The sequence below is a fragment of the Globicephala melas genome, chromosome X, assembly GCF_963455315.2.
Source record: "Globicephala melas chromosome X, mGloMel1.2, whole genome shotgun sequence".
Taxonomy (NCBI): Eukaryota; Metazoa; Chordata; class Mammalia; order Artiodactyla; family Delphinidae; genus Globicephala; species Globicephala melas.
The window spans coordinates 35,341,929-35,358,400 of record NC_083335.1 but is presented as its reverse complement, the minus strand read 5'-3'; the positions used below and the strand labels follow the sequence as shown (position 1 = coordinate 35,358,400).

General features: G+C 42.3%; 1 protein-coding gene across 2 annotated transcripts; it reads left to right on the top strand.

Moving 5' to 3' along the window:
• Positions 1 to 3,880: 3,880 nt before the first annotated feature.
• NXT2 (nuclear transport factor 2 like export factor 2) lies at positions 3,881 to 9,955 on the top strand. 2 transcript variants are annotated; one of them, XM_030835770.3, is made up of 4 exons: positions 3,881 to 4,040; positions 5,015 to 5,101; positions 6,693 to 6,837; positions 7,731 to 9,955. In XM_030835770.3, exons 1-4 carry the CDS (start codon positions 4,026 to 4,028, stop codon positions 7,910 to 7,912), a joined length of 429 nt encoding a protein of 142 aa, XP_030691630.1. In that variant the 5' UTR covers positions 3,881 to 4,025; the 3' UTR covers positions 7,913 to 9,955. The 2 variants fall into 2 exon arrangements, with proteins under 2 accessions (XP_030691630.1, XP_030691631.1); XM_030835771.3 differs by lacking the exon at positions 3,881 to 4,040 and adding an exon at positions 4,195 to 4,289.
• The last annotated feature ends 6,517 nt before the right edge of the window (positions 9,956 to 16,472 follow it).

Below are 16,472 nucleotides of genomic sequence, written 5' to 3'. Positions count from 1 at the left end.
CTTTCAGGGAAGGGTTTTTAAAGGCAAGGTAAGGGAGAGGGTCTCAGGGTGCCTGATCAGCTCATGGACGTTCTTCTGATTGGTTGGTGGTGAGGTAACTCGGTGGTACTTTGGAAGTCAACACCAACATCATCAAACTTCTGGTTCCAACTGGTCTGGGGTCTACATGTTGGTGGTCAGCAGTTAACTTCTTCTACCTGATGGAGGTTTTAGTATCTGCAAAACAACTCAGGATATTATCTATAGCCCCTAAGGAGGAACTAAAGGTCTTTGACTTTGTTTTATGGCTACATTCTTATTATTTTGTCTTACCTGACTGTTTTCCTTTGTTTCTTTATTTCTCTGATTAAATTTGTTCTTTAGAACACAGGGAAGGGGGACTTCCCGGTGGTCCAGTGGTAAAGAATCCGCCTTCCAATGCAGGGGACGCAGATTCGATCCCTGGTCGGGGAACGAAGATCCCACATGCTGCAGGGCAACTAAGCCCATGCGCTACAAATAGTGAGCTCGCACACCTCGGCGAGAGAGCCTGCCTACCGCAAACTACAGAGCCCATGCGCTCTGGAGCCCATGTGCCACAACTACAGAGCCCACATGCCCTGGAGCCCTCACGCCACAACTAGAGTGAGAAAACCCACATGCCACAACTAGAGAGAAGTCCACGTGTTGCAACTAAGACCTGATGTGGCCAAATAAATATTTTAAAAAAATAACTCAGGGAAGGCCTAGGATGCTAAAGCTTTTCTACAAACAAGAGGCAGGAGACATAGGATGTTTTGTCCCCAGGAAAGCCCCTCAGGGTCCTGCTTGGTTTCATGTTATCAGTTTACCCAACCTCCCATCCTTGTAGCACATCAATAAAAGTGCACAAAATTCTGTGCAAACATTCAGTGCAAAACTCTAAGCCTTCTCTTTACCTCTAGCTCAGTTGTCCCTTTTCAGTGTTCCCAATGCTCCTCTAGCCCCCAGCACTATTGCCCCACACCAACAGCCACTCCTCATAGCCAAAGGACAGGTCACATCTTCTGGGGTTCTGGGGACATGAAATGAGGGAAGGCTTCATGGAGGAGGCTGTACCTGCCCTGGTCCCTGAAAGGCAGTTGTAAATGGAAGGAATAAACATTCCAAAATAAACATAGTATAAGCAAATGCATGAATAGCAAAGTGTCTAAGAACAGAGATTCTGGGATCAGACAGCTGTGAGTTAAAATCCCAGCTCCACTAGCTGCGTCACCTTGGCCAACTTAACCTCTGTGAACTTCAGTTTAAATTCTTAAAAATGTAGATAATATTTCCCTCTCCAGGGGTTGTGAGGATTGAATGAAATCATAATAAATCCAGACACATTCTAAGCTCTCAATCAAGAAAGGCAATTACCTATAAAGCAATAAACATGAGTCACTTTTGGTAAACAGCAGTTTAACAGCAGTTAACTTTGCCAATGTTGGTGAATAATGGGAGAGAAGTCTGGAAGGGTAAACTCAGACCAGACCAAGATAGGTCTTTAGAAGATTAGGAGAATTTTGAAAAAATCAGAATAGAGCAATCAAAGTCAAAGTTTGAGTATAGAGGAGAGAGAGAAAGAGGGGAGTGAGAGAGAGAGAATTTCTTTAGAGAATGGGCAGAGGGCTTCCCTGGTGGCGCAGTGGTTGAGAGTCCGCCTGCCGATGCAGGGGACAGGGATTCATGCCCCGGTCCCGGAGGATACCACGTGCCGCGGAGCGGCTGGGCCCGTGAGCCATGGCCGCTGAGCCTACGTGTCCGGAGCCTGTGCTCCGCAACGGGAGAGGCCACGACAGTGAGAGGCCCGCGTACCGCAAAAAAAAAAAAAAAAGAATGGGCAGAGGGCTTCCCTGGTGGCACAGTGGTTGAGAGTCCGCCTGCCGATGCAGGGGACACGAGTTTGTGCCCCGGTCCAGGAGGATCCGATGTGCCGCGGAGCGGCTGGGCCCGTGAGCCATGGCCGCTGAGCCTGCGCGTCCGGAGCCTGTGCTCCGCAACGGGAGAGGCCACAACAGTGAGAAGCCCGCGTACCGCAAAAAAAAAAAAAAAAGAAGAATGAGCAGAGGGCTTACCTGGTGACGCAGTGGTTGAGAGTCCGCCTGCCAATGCAGGGGACACCGGTTCATGCCCCGGTCCCGGAGGATACCACGTGCCGCGGAGCGGCTGGGCCCGTGAGCCATGGCCGCTAAGCCTGCGCGTCCGGAGCCTGTGCTCTGCAACGGGAGGGGCCACAACAGTGAGAGGCCCAAGTACTGCAGAAAAAAAAAAAAAAAAAGAATGGGCAGAATTGGGCAAGTTACTTGGAACTCCTCTGTAATTCATTGTTTTGTTTTTTGTCTATGACTCCCAATTACACTGTGAGCTTCATGAGGGTATAGATCATGTCTATTTTGCTCACCACTGTATATCCAGAACCTTGCACAATGCCTCACCCATAGTGTGCGTTCAATAAGTATTTGTTGAATGAAGGAATGAATTATGGTGATGGCGGGGGAAGACACCAAAAAAAATATTCCAAGAATTCAAGCATAGATGACTGAAAGAATACAGAAGATTAGAAGTGCAGAGGAAATAATGCGTTTAAATTTTGGACTCCCCGAGTTTGAGAAGCCTGTAGTGCGTTCCGGTGTTCATGCTTAGGGAAATTCAACACTTAGAATTGGAGCCCAGAGAGGAGGTTGAGGGCGGTGCTGGCGATGTATTGAGACTCAGTAGCAAACAAGTAACGATTGAGACCACCTCAGAGGAGTGCGGTTTCAAGCGGAAGTCGCCACCGGAAGTGACGCTATAAACGGGGCTCAGAGCGGGGCGCAGGGCATGCTGGGAAGTTGCAGCCGTTAGAGCCTGAGGAAACTGAGGAGAGGCCGACATGGAAAGTTCAGGTTCAAGTATGAGAAAATCCAGCAGCAGCTCGTCGTCTCAAGGAGACAGAGAAAGACACCAAGGAGACAGAGAAAGACACCAAGGAAGCAGTGGTGATGCTTATGAGCAGCCACACACCAGCCATGGGCGGTAAGACTGTCGAGATATCGGGTTTGTTGGGGACTTTGAGATGAGCAGTTTTGAAGGACACTGGGGAGTCGAGTCCGGTTGAAGTGGTAAATTGCTTGAGCTTGAATTCCAGTCAGTTTGTGACCCTAAGCAGGTTACTTAATCACTCTGTGTCTTAATTGTATAAGAGATGATTACCTCATAGCGTTATTGTAAGAAGTGAATATGGGGTTCAAATGCTTAGAAAAGTACCTTGCTTGCGGTCACCACTCGGTAACATTTTAAATATTTTTAGAGGGTGCGTTGTGGAAGGTGGTGAATGGCCCTAGAGACTAATCTTCATTTGAGGTCTGCAAGACCTTTCAGAATAGAACCAAACGAACCTTTTCCACAGAATAGTGCCAAATCAAAATAGTGAATGATTTTAGGACTACTACTGAGACGCTGGGGTTTAATTCGGTGAAGATTGATTTTTCCAGAAGGCTCCAGCACTCTAAGCAGTTTGTCTACCAGGCATGTGCAGTACGGTTGCACGCTTTTCCCCAAGCTTCACCCTTTTTTCCGGTTAGCTACAGTTCAGGCAGGTCTCCTAGCGTTCCTCGCTGGTGTTCACCTAGCCCTGGCCCCACCTCCTGGAGCAAAGGAGTCTCCCCATTGGGCGCCTTAAATAGGTCTTTTTTTTGCTGCCCTTGGGCATGTTGGAGAAATGGATACTTTTGTTAAAATTGTCCAGCTGCAAAAGCAGAGTGTTTTTTTCTTCCAAACGAAGTTAATAAATATCAAACGAGGGAATACATAAGGCGAATGGGAGGGTATGGTCGGAACTGAACAGAATTGAACTTAAGGTTGGTACATCGGGGTCCTTTTAACAGCGGACCGAGTTGCTTCCGGGAGAGAATGGGCGGGCAGAGAATTCTGTGGGTTTGGCGGGTTTCTCTGTCTTCCTAAGTATTTGATCGTCCCGCAGGCAAGAGAGCAGGACACGACGGGACTCAGGGAATCCGGCGGAAGAGGCTGCTGGCACCACCCCGATGGCCAGGCCCATGGTGAGTGCCCCGGCCGCGGCAGGGTGCCCGGGCGCGGGCGGCTGAGGGGAGGGGTTCTGGGGCGGGCTGGCTGCTTGTCACGTGGTCAAGCGGCGAATCAGGGTCCAGCCCGCCAGGCGCCGGGGGCGGGGCCCGCTCTCTGCAGCCCCCACTATCCCCCCGACCGCCCACCTCCAGGGCCGTGCAGTCGCTTTTCCGATCCTGGAAAGGACCCTGAGATGGGAAATAGCGAGAGTCCGGAATGTTGGGGTCTGTTGCTTATGGCTTGTAATCTTTTCTCGATCTAAATAACTTTAAGTTGCCTGAGACAGAAACGAAACTAGTTCTTAATTCAGATAATAGGCTGGGCTGGTAAATGGCTGGGGAAGAAAGTACTTAATCTTCCTGAAGGAGAAAACCGCAACAGCATTTATTTGCTTCGGTTTTAAAATCCTTTACAAACGCCGGTGAATTTTTACGTAATGTGAGGACGTTTCCTAGGTACCTAGCTTTTCAAACAAGTTCATTGAACTTATTCTATTTTTTTTCCCACTCAACTACTTTTGAATAACTTCTCGCTTGTTTCCTAATTTATTCAATGGCAATCCGCGCCCGCCCCTCGCCCGCCCCGTCTCTCTCTCTTTTTTTTTAAGGTTCAGACTGCATAATTTTTATTAAGGTAAATGTTTTGTAAAATACTGGGAGCCTAAGGTACCAGTTGCCACGCAAAGATTATAAATTTATATTTAAAGTAAGAAAAAAAGTGAAATTGACTAATCAAGGATGAATATTTCCTGAAGATACATTCTTAAAAATAATGAAAATTGGAAACTTGAGCCCTAACGTTAAAAATGTCCAAATTTATGTGGAAAAATGTGGACTGTGTATGGAGCTACAAAGTGATTGAAATAAATCATCAGCTTTTGTTGGTGATTTTGTGTTTGTGAGGGGTTGGAGGGGCGGTAAAGTACACTTTAATGAAATTTTTCTTGTAGGATTTTAAAATTTATGTAGATCAGGCATGCAAAGCTGCTGAGGAATTTGTCAATATTTACTATGAGACAATGGACAAGAGAAGACAGGTGAGTGTTATAGACTACTACTCTTTATTAAATACCAGTTCTTTCTTCTTTTTTTTTTCTGATCCAGCCATTCATCTGACTTGCATAAGTGATAACTGTGTTCCTTAAAAGCACATTGCTTAAGGAGGGGTTGGTATGGCATTATGGAAGTGTGGACTCTGGAATCACACCCCAGCTTTGTGTTTGCCAAGCTCTGTGACCTTGGGCAAGTTGCTAACCTCTCTTAACCTCATTTTATTTTTAGGGTGGTAAATGGGAATTAATTTAACTACTGCACTTATCATGGGACCCAATGTATATTTACTTAAATATGTTACATTTTTTTCTTCCATTGTATAACCAATATGGTTAAAATAGTATTCATGCTAGTGAAGGGGGTCTGCATTACAGGGACTGTTCCCTGATTTGCCCCTTTAAATTCATATATTAATTGATAATTTTCAATTAAAGCTCACAGCTGTAGCTGGCACTCACAAACAGAATCTGCATGGCTTGGATACTTTTAGTCTTCAGCAGAGCAAGTTCTGACTTCATCAGCTTTTTTCATTGTGATTTATCCCTGAGCCACATCTTCTAAGTAACTATTTTAGTATGTGCTGGAGAGTCTTGCCTAGGTCTCTTATCGGAATAGGACTATGATTTAGAGAACTTTGTCTATGCTGTAGGTACAGAAGTTAGTATCTCTAAAAACTATTTTGTTAAGGCAGAAGATTAAAAAGTTCTTGATACTGACGTTTGATGACAAGGGACAGGGACAAGCGATGTAACAATGGACGCTTATTGTGCCTTGGTGCCTTCAAAGACAAAGTAGCCCCCCAAAAAAGGAAACACAGTTCATTTCCAGAGTCCAGATATGTGTTGGCCCTTTAAATTAATCAAAGTTAAATTTTAGAGCTAAGCAAATGTGTCCTGTGACACACTAAATTCCTGTGACTGACTCCTGGGACTAAAAAGTTAACTCTTGAATTCTGCCTTATTTGAGCTTTAACTTACTTGACTTATCAAAGACTCTGCTTTAGCAAGTACTCCTGATTCTTTTGAACTAAATATGCTATTTCCATAGTGGTGAAAGGAACGAATGCTTCCTAACACATACAACATGAAATGGTTCAAACATTAAATAACTCACATGTATATAAACACTAGGATTGAAGTGTACAGGTAGGACCTGATTGACAAGTTTGTTAATTCACAGAATTAGAAAAGGGAGGGAGATTAAAACTGGTTCGGGGCTGCATGGGCTTGAAATCTGTGATCATTTAATTTATTTTAATACAGAGAGCAAAACTTTAAAAAAAAAACTCTTCCAGTTTGATACACAGTTTTCTCAGTGCGGCTAAAGTGAAATATGAAAAAAAAAGTATTTAGCTAGTTGCCTAGTTTATTAAAAGCAGGATAATGTCTATTTAAAGCCAACGTTATAAGGCACATACCTTGTTGACACAGTCTTCCCATGAGAGGGGGCAAGGGAAGGAGAGATGGAGGAAGAACAATAAAAATGTTTAGGTACTACCTGTAACCTTTCAATCCATTTCTATAAAATACCCAGAAACAAAAAACTTTCCCTTTTTTCTTTTTTCTTTCTTTTTAGGCACTAACCAGGCTGTATCTGGACAAGGCCACCTTAGTATGGAATGGAAATGTTGTAACAGGGCTGGAAGCCCTAACTAAGTTTTTTGACGTGTTGCCTTCTAGTGAGTTTCAGGTCAATATGCTAGATTGCCAGCCAGTTCATGGTAAGATCATGGTCTTTTAAGATACTTCCTTTGTTTTCCTTTAGTGAGCAGTGAACTTTAACACCAAAAGCAGCTAGCCACTTTCAGTGGTAGAAATAATTACTTTTTTGAGCAAATTAAATATGAAGAATTTAGCTGTCAAATCAAACTTTTGGTCTTCCTTTAGATGTATCTCTCTCCAGAGGACCACTAGTAGGTTTTGGTGGATTGAGTGATTATGGCTTAGTAAAAGTCATGTGACAAATTGAGCCTTAATATGATTTTTGTTAATGGAGAGGAATGACTATTTTCCCTAAATAAATTGTTGCCTTCTGTACCTTGAAATGTCTCCAGAGAAAAATTATACCTTATCTCTGATTAATGTGTTTTATTATCTTACAACCTATTAAAATTTCACAGAAATTCACTCTGTTATGTGAAAGGATGACTTTTGGCAAGACAGAATTTGATTCAAGGTAGTAGATTGATGCAGTTTATAAGATTAACCTCTAGGTGGGGTCCTAAGCATCTTAAGTAGTAGTTGAGTGTGATTTTTTTTTTCTTTATGGTTCTTGAAAAGAAAGCTTAAGAAGCAAAATACGACAAAACTCTTTTAGAAACCCAATGAAATATTAATAAATACAGCAACCAAATGGTCCTATTCTAGATACAAGCTTTTTATTTTTAAACTTTAGAGCACCCAAAATCTTTCTGGACTGAAAATAATGTTAATATCTTTGAAATGATTATTGAGTTTTCTGGCTTTGGGTGCACATGCTCAAGATAATGTGCAAAGTAAAGAAAGTTTATGAAACTTTTTTTAGTGTTAAATTTTAGGCAGTGTAGTTTAAACCTGAAAATCTGCTTACTTAGAGAGAGAATCCAACCTCTTCTCTTTTTTTGTGTGGGTGAAGAGCAAGCTACTCAGGCCCAGGCTACAGTTCTTGTGGTGACCAGTGGAACTGTGAAGTTTGATGGAAACAGACAACACTACTTCAACCAGAACTTCCTGCTGACTGCTCAGTCTACTGCTGACAATATCGTGTGGAAGATTGCAAGCGACTGCTTCCGTTTTCAAGATTGGGAAAGTAGTTAAAGGGGACAAAAGTCCATTCTCTTTTGGTCCATTAGTTCCAGCAGTAGAAACTTATAAGTAGTAGTTCATTGCATTGTGGAACCATTAAAAACTAGTATGTGCTGAAATTAAATTTCTTTAATATTTTTTATTCCTAGCGGCACCTTTTCTAGCAGCTGCCAGTTTAGATCATTGCCCTTAAGAGCTTTAATGTTAGTTTTCTACATGCCTTATATATGTTTCACTAATGACATTCTTACAGTAACATTAAACCCATGGTCTCTGTACTAATATACTCACTGTGAGCCCAGTGTATTGCAAAAATGAAATCCCTTTATAGTACTGTCTATGGGATATCAGCACAATGTAACTCTCTGGGAGGAAGTGGAGTGGTTTTTTTTTTTTGTTATTAGGCTAATTTTGTAGTACAACATGTACCTATTTTTGGTAAACACTGGTAATGCAGTTTAAATATGAGGCTTTTTCAAATCAGTTCAATGAACACATTACTAATTTAGGTTTACATAAGTACTCTGACATACTAGAATGGCATGTAGAGATGTTTAGTAGTCTTTTTATGTTAAGTAATGTAGGTGTTTTTTTTTTATGTTGGCATGTTTTCTTAAGTGAATTAATCTTCTAGAGAGGTGTAAAATGTTCTCGATTGATACCTGAGTGTTAGATACACTCAGTGGCTTAAAAGCAAAACTTCTTAAGAAAGCTTTTTCTTGGCAGCTCCAGGTCTATAACTTTAGATAGTGAATCGTAGTAGTACTAAGAGCTTTAATGGGAGAATGAGAAGTGAGAAGTGTAGAGATCCGAGGTTGGGCAAAAGCAAGGCGGGGTGGCCAAGTGGTACACTTTTGGTACTTGTTTCTACCTCCTAAAAATGTAGCCTAATTTTAGGATTTAAGTCATTAATAAGTATCCTAACCAAATGGTCATGAAGGCCACTTTTGTTCTAAGAATTATTTTTAAAGATTTTTCCAGTTCACCTCACACTTATCACTAGTATATGTCTCAGTTTGTTCAAGAACTTATGGGGGTAAAATGTCAGCAATAAGCCTGACCCTCCAACAGGGTCTGACAGGAAAGTTGGAAACAAAGCCATCACTCCCTCTTTGGGACCCTTAACTTCTAAGTCTTCCATGTGAACTTCAGGCCAAAAGTCTCCTATGTACTACCCACCCCCAAAGTGAGTGATTTGTTCTCTGTGTTTACACTGTCAACTGCATGGTCTTTTTACTACTTAAAGTTAAAATTATTTAATCTTATGATTTGTTCTTCCATATGGCATTGAGCAAATAGAGCTGTTATAAAACATGTTCCTATTACTTGGCTAACACTTTGTCTTTTTAGAGAAAACAGAACAGCAGATCTTCATAAGCCCATAAACTTCAAAAGAACCAGTTGATTCATTTTATGTCTCAACATCTAAAGAGAAAGAAATCTAGCTTTGGTTTTTGGTTAAGCTTTAAGTGTTTCTCCATTCTTGAATTTATTGTTTTCATGTTTTTACACTAGGTGTGCCAGCTTTGTTTCTGCATTGCAACTCAAAGTTAATGTTTCTTGTCACTTAATTTGAAAATTGGTGATTCATTTACTCGTCGCAAACTACACATTGCATTTCTGGTATATTAGCAAAATAGAATTAAGTAGAAGGGGATGGAACTGCAATTTAGACCACACCGTCCTACCTTCTTGTAGTACTGACTAAACTTTACATATTATATTCTACTCAAAGTAAGTTTACTCTAATTTTGGATTGGCTTTTTAAAACCACAGCTTTAGCAGCAACAATCAGATTGCCCACATACTGCCCTTTCCCTTAAGAGGAAGAGTTTCAAGTAAAAGCTGCGTATAACAAGCAATAACTGAAATGAGTGGTTGTGTACTGTTTATGAACTCAGTGTTTTAAGACTTGTATATTAACTGCTTTTTCCAAATTCTGTATAACTTTTAAATGGCTGGAACTACTCTTATATGGACTAGACTGTATTTTTGACATGGACATATTTTTATAACTTGAAAAAAATAAAATTTGCCTTGTTAGAGTTTTCTCAAGCCTGGTTTAAGGTCTCTTGATTTTTTTAAGGCTCCAGAACAGTTGGTTGTTCCTTTTTACAATATAACGTTTTTAAAAAAATTTTAAGTTAGAATGTTGAAAACAATGGTTGACAACTTGGACTTTGTCTTTTCTCTAGTCTACCTCGTTCTTCCTCTTTTCCTACCAAATATTCACATTCCTGAGATCACCTGTTTGAAGTAATAGTGACGTTTTTGGTAAAATGTTGGAAATTTCAACCTTGAAAAACTAGCCAAAATACTATATCCAGAAGGCAGTGAAACCAAAAGTTCATTTTCAGAAAAAAAAATGGTCCCATTAACTTTAATTCTACATTAAAAATATGTCAACAGACACTTGAGGAGTGAGAAGAGGCAACAGCCTTTAAAATCAACTCCTGTATTTCATCTCTTCAGTGAGGCACGTATTTTTCACAATTTAATATCCGTGAAATTGGTGTATTTTAAACTGATGCTAAAGCATACTTTAATTGGCCTTTTTTCTTTTCTCAGTGGTTCGTAAAATACTGATGAGTCTTACAATTGATGGCATCTTAGATTGATGAAATACAGTAATGAATTTTGCCTAGATAAAAATGGTTAGGAATCTACTTCCGTGTAAATTTGTAGGCATTAGTGGAAGGAAAAGACTAAGCTTAAGAGGCTAATGACTCATGACAAACTCTGTCACCAAGTTATTTGCATTTCATGTCTAGCTCATAAGGCTGGAAGAGCTGCAGACCTTATTTAAGCATGTAAGTGCTTTGGTGAATTGGAATCAGCATTTTCCTAGTTTTTGGAAATTTCCTAGTAATGTATGTAGTGTGTCTAAAAAGATACTCCCAATGAGGTTAAAGGGTAAATGCAGTGTTTGGTCAAGGAGCAAGAAGTCAAATAAAGCCAGGAAGGTTCCCTGAGTTCTTTTATTCTGGAACGTTGCTGGATTGACTTGCCCGAAATTACTAATGTAGGAAATTTGTTAGCAGGGGACTTCATTTGCTGATTTTTGTTATAATTTGATTTAATATAGGATAGAAAAGATAAGCATGGATGTGCTTTAACATAATCTTACATATTTAGGGGGAGATGGTAGGGCATATTTAGCTTTTTTATTTAACAGTTGTCTCTACAATAAAAATATTTCATCAAAACACTTGCTACCAAAAACAAAGCAAAACAAAAAAAAACACTTGCTACCAAACTCTGCTGTATTAAATATTTGCCCTTCTTTGTCAAATGCATCTTTCTATACAAAAAATTGCTCGGTGACTATCAGTGGGCTCTGTACATCAGTCTTGCTTCCTAGAGGAGCACTAAAAGGGAACTGTAGAATATTGTTGGAATAATGTGTCAGATGGAGAGTCTTAGGATACAGACTACATCTGGGTTGAAGTATATATACCCTCTAGATCCGTGGTTTTCAAAGTTTTGCTCTAACCCACAGTAAGAAGCGTAAAATGTCACAACCCAGTATATAAAACTCATGCTTACTACTTGCAATGTGTTTCTACCATTTTCTACTTCATTTTATTAACTTTTAAAAATGCTGTTCATAGCCTGCCGAATTGATTTTTACAACTTCCTAATAGATTGTACCAGCAGTTTGGAAAGCATGAAAATAGAGGAAGCATAATATTTTCACCACCACTTTCTAGTGGGTGGGGCGGGTAGGGTCAGCTTCTAAAAAGCAGTGTCGTGTCAGTGATGTCACCTTGGCTTAGAAAAGATCAAAAACTTCCTCTCAGGTATGTTGTATTTGTGGAGGACCATGAAGGGCAGCCCTGTTTTCCTCCCATTCCTTATCTTGTACCCGAAGTTCAAAGCTAAGAAAGCAACTGTTTAGGCTAGTCTTTAGGCAGAATCTGGGAATAGGATGTGTGGCAATGAAGTTGAAACAGGAAGGAGGCTGCCCTGTTTCAGATGTGGAAGCAGAGAACTGAGAAGGCATTCCAGCAGAACCATTTTTGAACATGGTTTCATACCACGTGCACTGTATTTTAGCCTATTTTAAGTGAATTTCATATGTTTTTTCTCTTTCCCTCCCTCCTTGGACACCCCAGACATCTGCATTCAACCCTCCCGGTTGGGAATCCCCTGGCGGTCCAGTGGTTAGGACTCCGAGCTTTCACTGCCGAGGGCGTGGGTTCAATCCCTGGTCGGGGAACTAAGCTTCCGCAAGCTGCACAGCGTGGCCAAAAAAAAAAACTATGGTGGGCTCTAAGGTGTAAATCCTGGTCCCGGTCCCAAAGGAGACCTGTATTCTAAGGCTGTTGTGTCCCTGATGTTGCTTTGTGACCCTAGGTGAGTCACGCACTCTGGGCCTCTGTCTTCTGCTGTTGAATGGAGATTTGCCCAATCTGGCCCACCAGGAGGTTGTGAGGATCAAATAAGACAACAAATGGGAGAATATTTTGAAAAGTGCTAAGCACTATACAAATACAATGGTTCTTTTTTTTTTTTTTTTTTTTTTTTGCTTGGCTATTGGCTTCTCCCTCTCCCCAAATTCTGTTTCTTTTAGGTTAAAATCAATCGATCCGGACTGCTGTCCACAACCAGACACTCATTTTAAATCTTGCCACTGCCTTTGCAGGACTTAACCAGCGCCACAAAAAGCCTAAGATTAGATTGATACAGATAGAGATGGCTTTAAAAAAAAAAAACTGTAAAAGGAGAGTCAGGGCATTTAAAAAAAAAAGGATAGCAATTCACAGATGTATTTTTGAGAGGTCTTTCTGTAAAGGGAAAAAAAAAATGGGCCTGAACATTATTGATTCCAGTTCTCTTACTCAAGGGCAAGATATCAGCAAGAGGAGTCTGCAACATTTACCAAGTGCAGGTGCTGCAGTCCACCTTGGAGCCCCGAGCTGCCTGACGTGGCCAGCCTGCTCTTTTCCCCACCATTTTGTGTCAATTCTGAAAGTGTCTTTGGGAACGATTTCTCTAATAAGCTCATCTGTCCATCAGTGGCACCCAGGATTCCCTGGGTTCCCTGAGGATTCCAATCTCATTCATTGGCTCTGGATGTGGCTTGTGCAAAAGGCAAGCCTGGGAGAAGGGACCAGAAGAGACATTAGCTGGGGGGAGGCGGAGGGGCAGTTGGATAATTTTGCCTTCCAAACAACTGAAAATAAAAGGGGAGGAAGTGGGAGAGAGAAACCAGAAAATGTAGCCTCCCTTGGATAGGAAATTTATAATCACTGCACGGCAGTTAAGGAAGCCCTTACATCTTAGAATGAGAACGGCAGCTGAAATATACATATATACATATGTATGTGTGTGTGTGTGTGTATACACACACACACACACACACACACACACACACATACTTAGAAATCCCTGGGAGACCAGTGGCAAAACTACTAATGGGGGGCCTCCTTCTTCCATGTGCCCCTTTCTCCCAACCTTCTGGAGCCCTACGTTGTTATGCTTCCCAAGATCCCCGCAGTTTCAAACTCTGGCCCTACCCTGCCATCCCCTCAAATCCCCCTTCCCATCCCATCCAAACTACTTGCCCTAAGAACCATTCTCGCAGTCTCCACCCTCCGCTTTCAAGTTAAGTTGGTTAACTTATAAACTCACCATGGAGATGTTTGGCTTTTGTCTCTTGGGGTTGTATTTTGTCTGGAAGCAGCTGGAACAATACCATAACTCAAAGGAATGGCTTACTAATCTTGACTCTTCAGACATATATTTTGTGTGTGAGGGATGGAAGAAGTTTGATTTGAAGATCAAAGGGACCTTTGGTGCCCCTCAAACTATACTTTGCAGAAGGTGAACTGATACATATCATTTATCATGGAATATAAATTAGCCCAGCATACAACCACCCAAATAGCCTACTGATTATATGTTTTTTTGACTCCTATTCACTGTGATAAATGGTTTTCATCCCACTACTGCTCTCTCACCTAGTTGTCAGTGAGCTGAGAACACTCACAAACCCCATTTCTGCCCCATGCTGCTTATGAGACTGCAGAGGCCCTTTGGCAGTAGCCAAAGAAAACTCTAGAAGGTAGTTTGGTGTGAGCTAATGGGTCTGGACTCTAGAGTCAAAGAGATCTGGAAGTGAATTACAGACTTGCCAGTTGCTAGTTGTGTGATCCTTCAGCAAGTTTCTAATCCTCCACCAGAGCCTCCACTTCTTCATCTATAAAAGGGAGATAATAATACTTACATTGCAAGGTTATTGTGAGACCCGAATTAGATACAGCTGTACTGTGCCTGGTACACAGTAATAATATAGCTGACCATCATTAAGCACTTACATCTGTCCAGCTATGCTGAGCACCTCACATGCATTATTATCTCATTTGACCTCAAATTAGCCTTATGAGATAAGTATTATTGTCATGACCATTTCGCAAATGAGGAAATTGAAGCTTGGAGAGATAGTCACTTGTCCAAGGCCACTCATTGACAAAGACAGATTCAAAACCAGGCCTTTATGATTCTTAACCATCATGATATCAGAATTACAGGCACTTCACCAACGGTAACGATTGCTATAATTGCTGTGCTGTACATTCTTAGAGCCAAGCCTGCGGGAGACTTAGCTGCCCGTGCACTCGGTGTATATATGGCCCACTCATCATACATCTTGTCAACATCTTATTCCTTACCTCCCTGGATGGAAAGCTCCTAGAGCCAAAGGTAAACATGGAGAAGCATGTTCACTATATATATCTCAATTGAGGGTGAAGCTTGGGCTAATATCTGGAGGGGAAAATACAGCAGTACAAGATGGGACCCCCTTTCACCCCCACTCCTTGTAAGGTAGAGGAAACCAGTCCAGTTTGCAAACCCTGTCTTGGAAGTGTCACAGGGTGTTACCTCAAATTATCTAGGGTGATCTGTCTAGATAGGACCATGCTGGCTGTTTTCTTGGTGGTTAGAAAAGGTTAGAGGTTGTGGCAGCTAGGGACATGGCTCAATTCACCCTTCAAGAAAGAGTTTCCCAGGATTTCCCTGGTGGCGCAGTGGTTTAGAACCTGCCTGCCAATGCAGGAGACGTGGGTTCGAGCCCTGGTCCGGGAAGATCCCACATACCGTGGAGCAACTAAGCCTGTGCGCCACAACTATTGAGCCTGCACTCTAGAGCCCGTGAGCCACAACTACTGAGCTCGTGAGCCACAACTACTGAAGCCCCCGCACCTAGAGCCAGTGCTCTGCAACAAGAGAAGCCACCGCAATGAGAAGCCCACGCCCCGCAATGAAGAGTAGCCCCCGCTTGCTGCTACTAGAGAAAGCCCACGTGCGGCAACGAAGACCCAACGCGGCCAAAAATAAAATAATAATAATAAATAAATTTATTTTTTTAAAAAAGAAAGATTTGCCTTTCAGCTGTGAGGAAGACAGTTACCTGACAGACCCCAGCTGCAGTGCCTGCAGGATCTGCTGCAGTATTTGAGCTGAGGCCATGCTCTTCTGGGGCAGCCTCTAGCCAATGACCGAACACAGCGAGGACGCTCAAGCCTGGCCATTTCAACCCTTTGCAGAACTTCTCTAATGGACTATCTTTCCTCTGCAGCTCTCCCCTAGACTGGCCAAGACTTTCAGATCCACATCACAGGCCTGCCCAACTCTGCTTTTTTCCTTCTTTCCTCTCACGAGTGTCAGATACATATCAATGTCTGGAGACTTCCCTGCCCAACGCTGTTTCATCCCTCTATATCTTTCACAAGTGTTAACCCCCAATAAACCCATTTTATTCCTAACACCTTCTCAGCATCTGCTTCTTAGAGAGCCCAAACTGACCCAGGGAGTTTTGTTGCCTGTCCTTTGCCGAATTGAAGCACTGATCAATCTTGAGAGTGAGTGTCTGGTGGCTTCTCAGGCAGATATCCCAGTAGCCTGCTTGACCGTTGCCATGGAAACTTCCACAGGCAAGGGGGGAAAAGAAGGAGAGGAGGACTCAGTGTAAAGCCCCACACCCAGCCTGTGGGAGAGGCTCCACAGCCACTTGGGCAGAAGGCTTGGGGTCCTGGCCAATCACATTTGGCCTTGTGAGGGTTGGAGTTGAAGAGGAGATGGAGAGATACTTAGGCTTCCCAGGCCTAGAATGCAGAGGCAGGGAGATGGTGGATGGGGAGGGGAAGGCTGGGGATTGGGAGTGTATGGCCCAGATAGCATTGTTAGTATCTGTCTATCCATCTATTTATCTACCTATCCATTTATCTATTTATCTACCGAGAGAACATAAGGAATTGGCTTACACAATTATGGAGGCTGAGAAGTCCCAAGGTCTGCAGTAGGCAAGCTGGAGCCCCAGGAGAGCCAATGGTATAGTTCCAGTCCAAAGGCCAGAAGGCTCAAGACCCAAGAAGAGCCAACATTTCAGTTTGAGTTCAAATGCAGGAAAAGGCCAATGTCCAGCTCAAACAGTCAGGCAGGAGGAGTTCCCTCTCAACGTTTTTGTCTTGTTCAGGCCTTCAACTGATTGGACGATGCCCACCTACATTAGGGAGGGCAATCTGGTCTACTAGTCTACCAGTTCAAATGTTAATCTCATCCAAAAGAC

What these genes read in the sequence shown, in the direction of transcription:
- NXT2 (XM_030835770.3), top strand. An exon ending in CAATGGACAAGAGAAGACAG is followed by an intron (nt 5,102 to 6,692) that starts GTGAGTGTTATA and finishes CTTTCTTTTTAG; the next exon opens with GCACTAACCAGGCTGTATCT. An exon ending in AGATTGCCAGCCAGTTCATG is followed by an intron (nt 6,838 to 7,730) that starts GTAAGATCATGG and finishes GTGTGGGTGAAG; the next exon opens with AGCAAGCTACTCAGGCCCAG.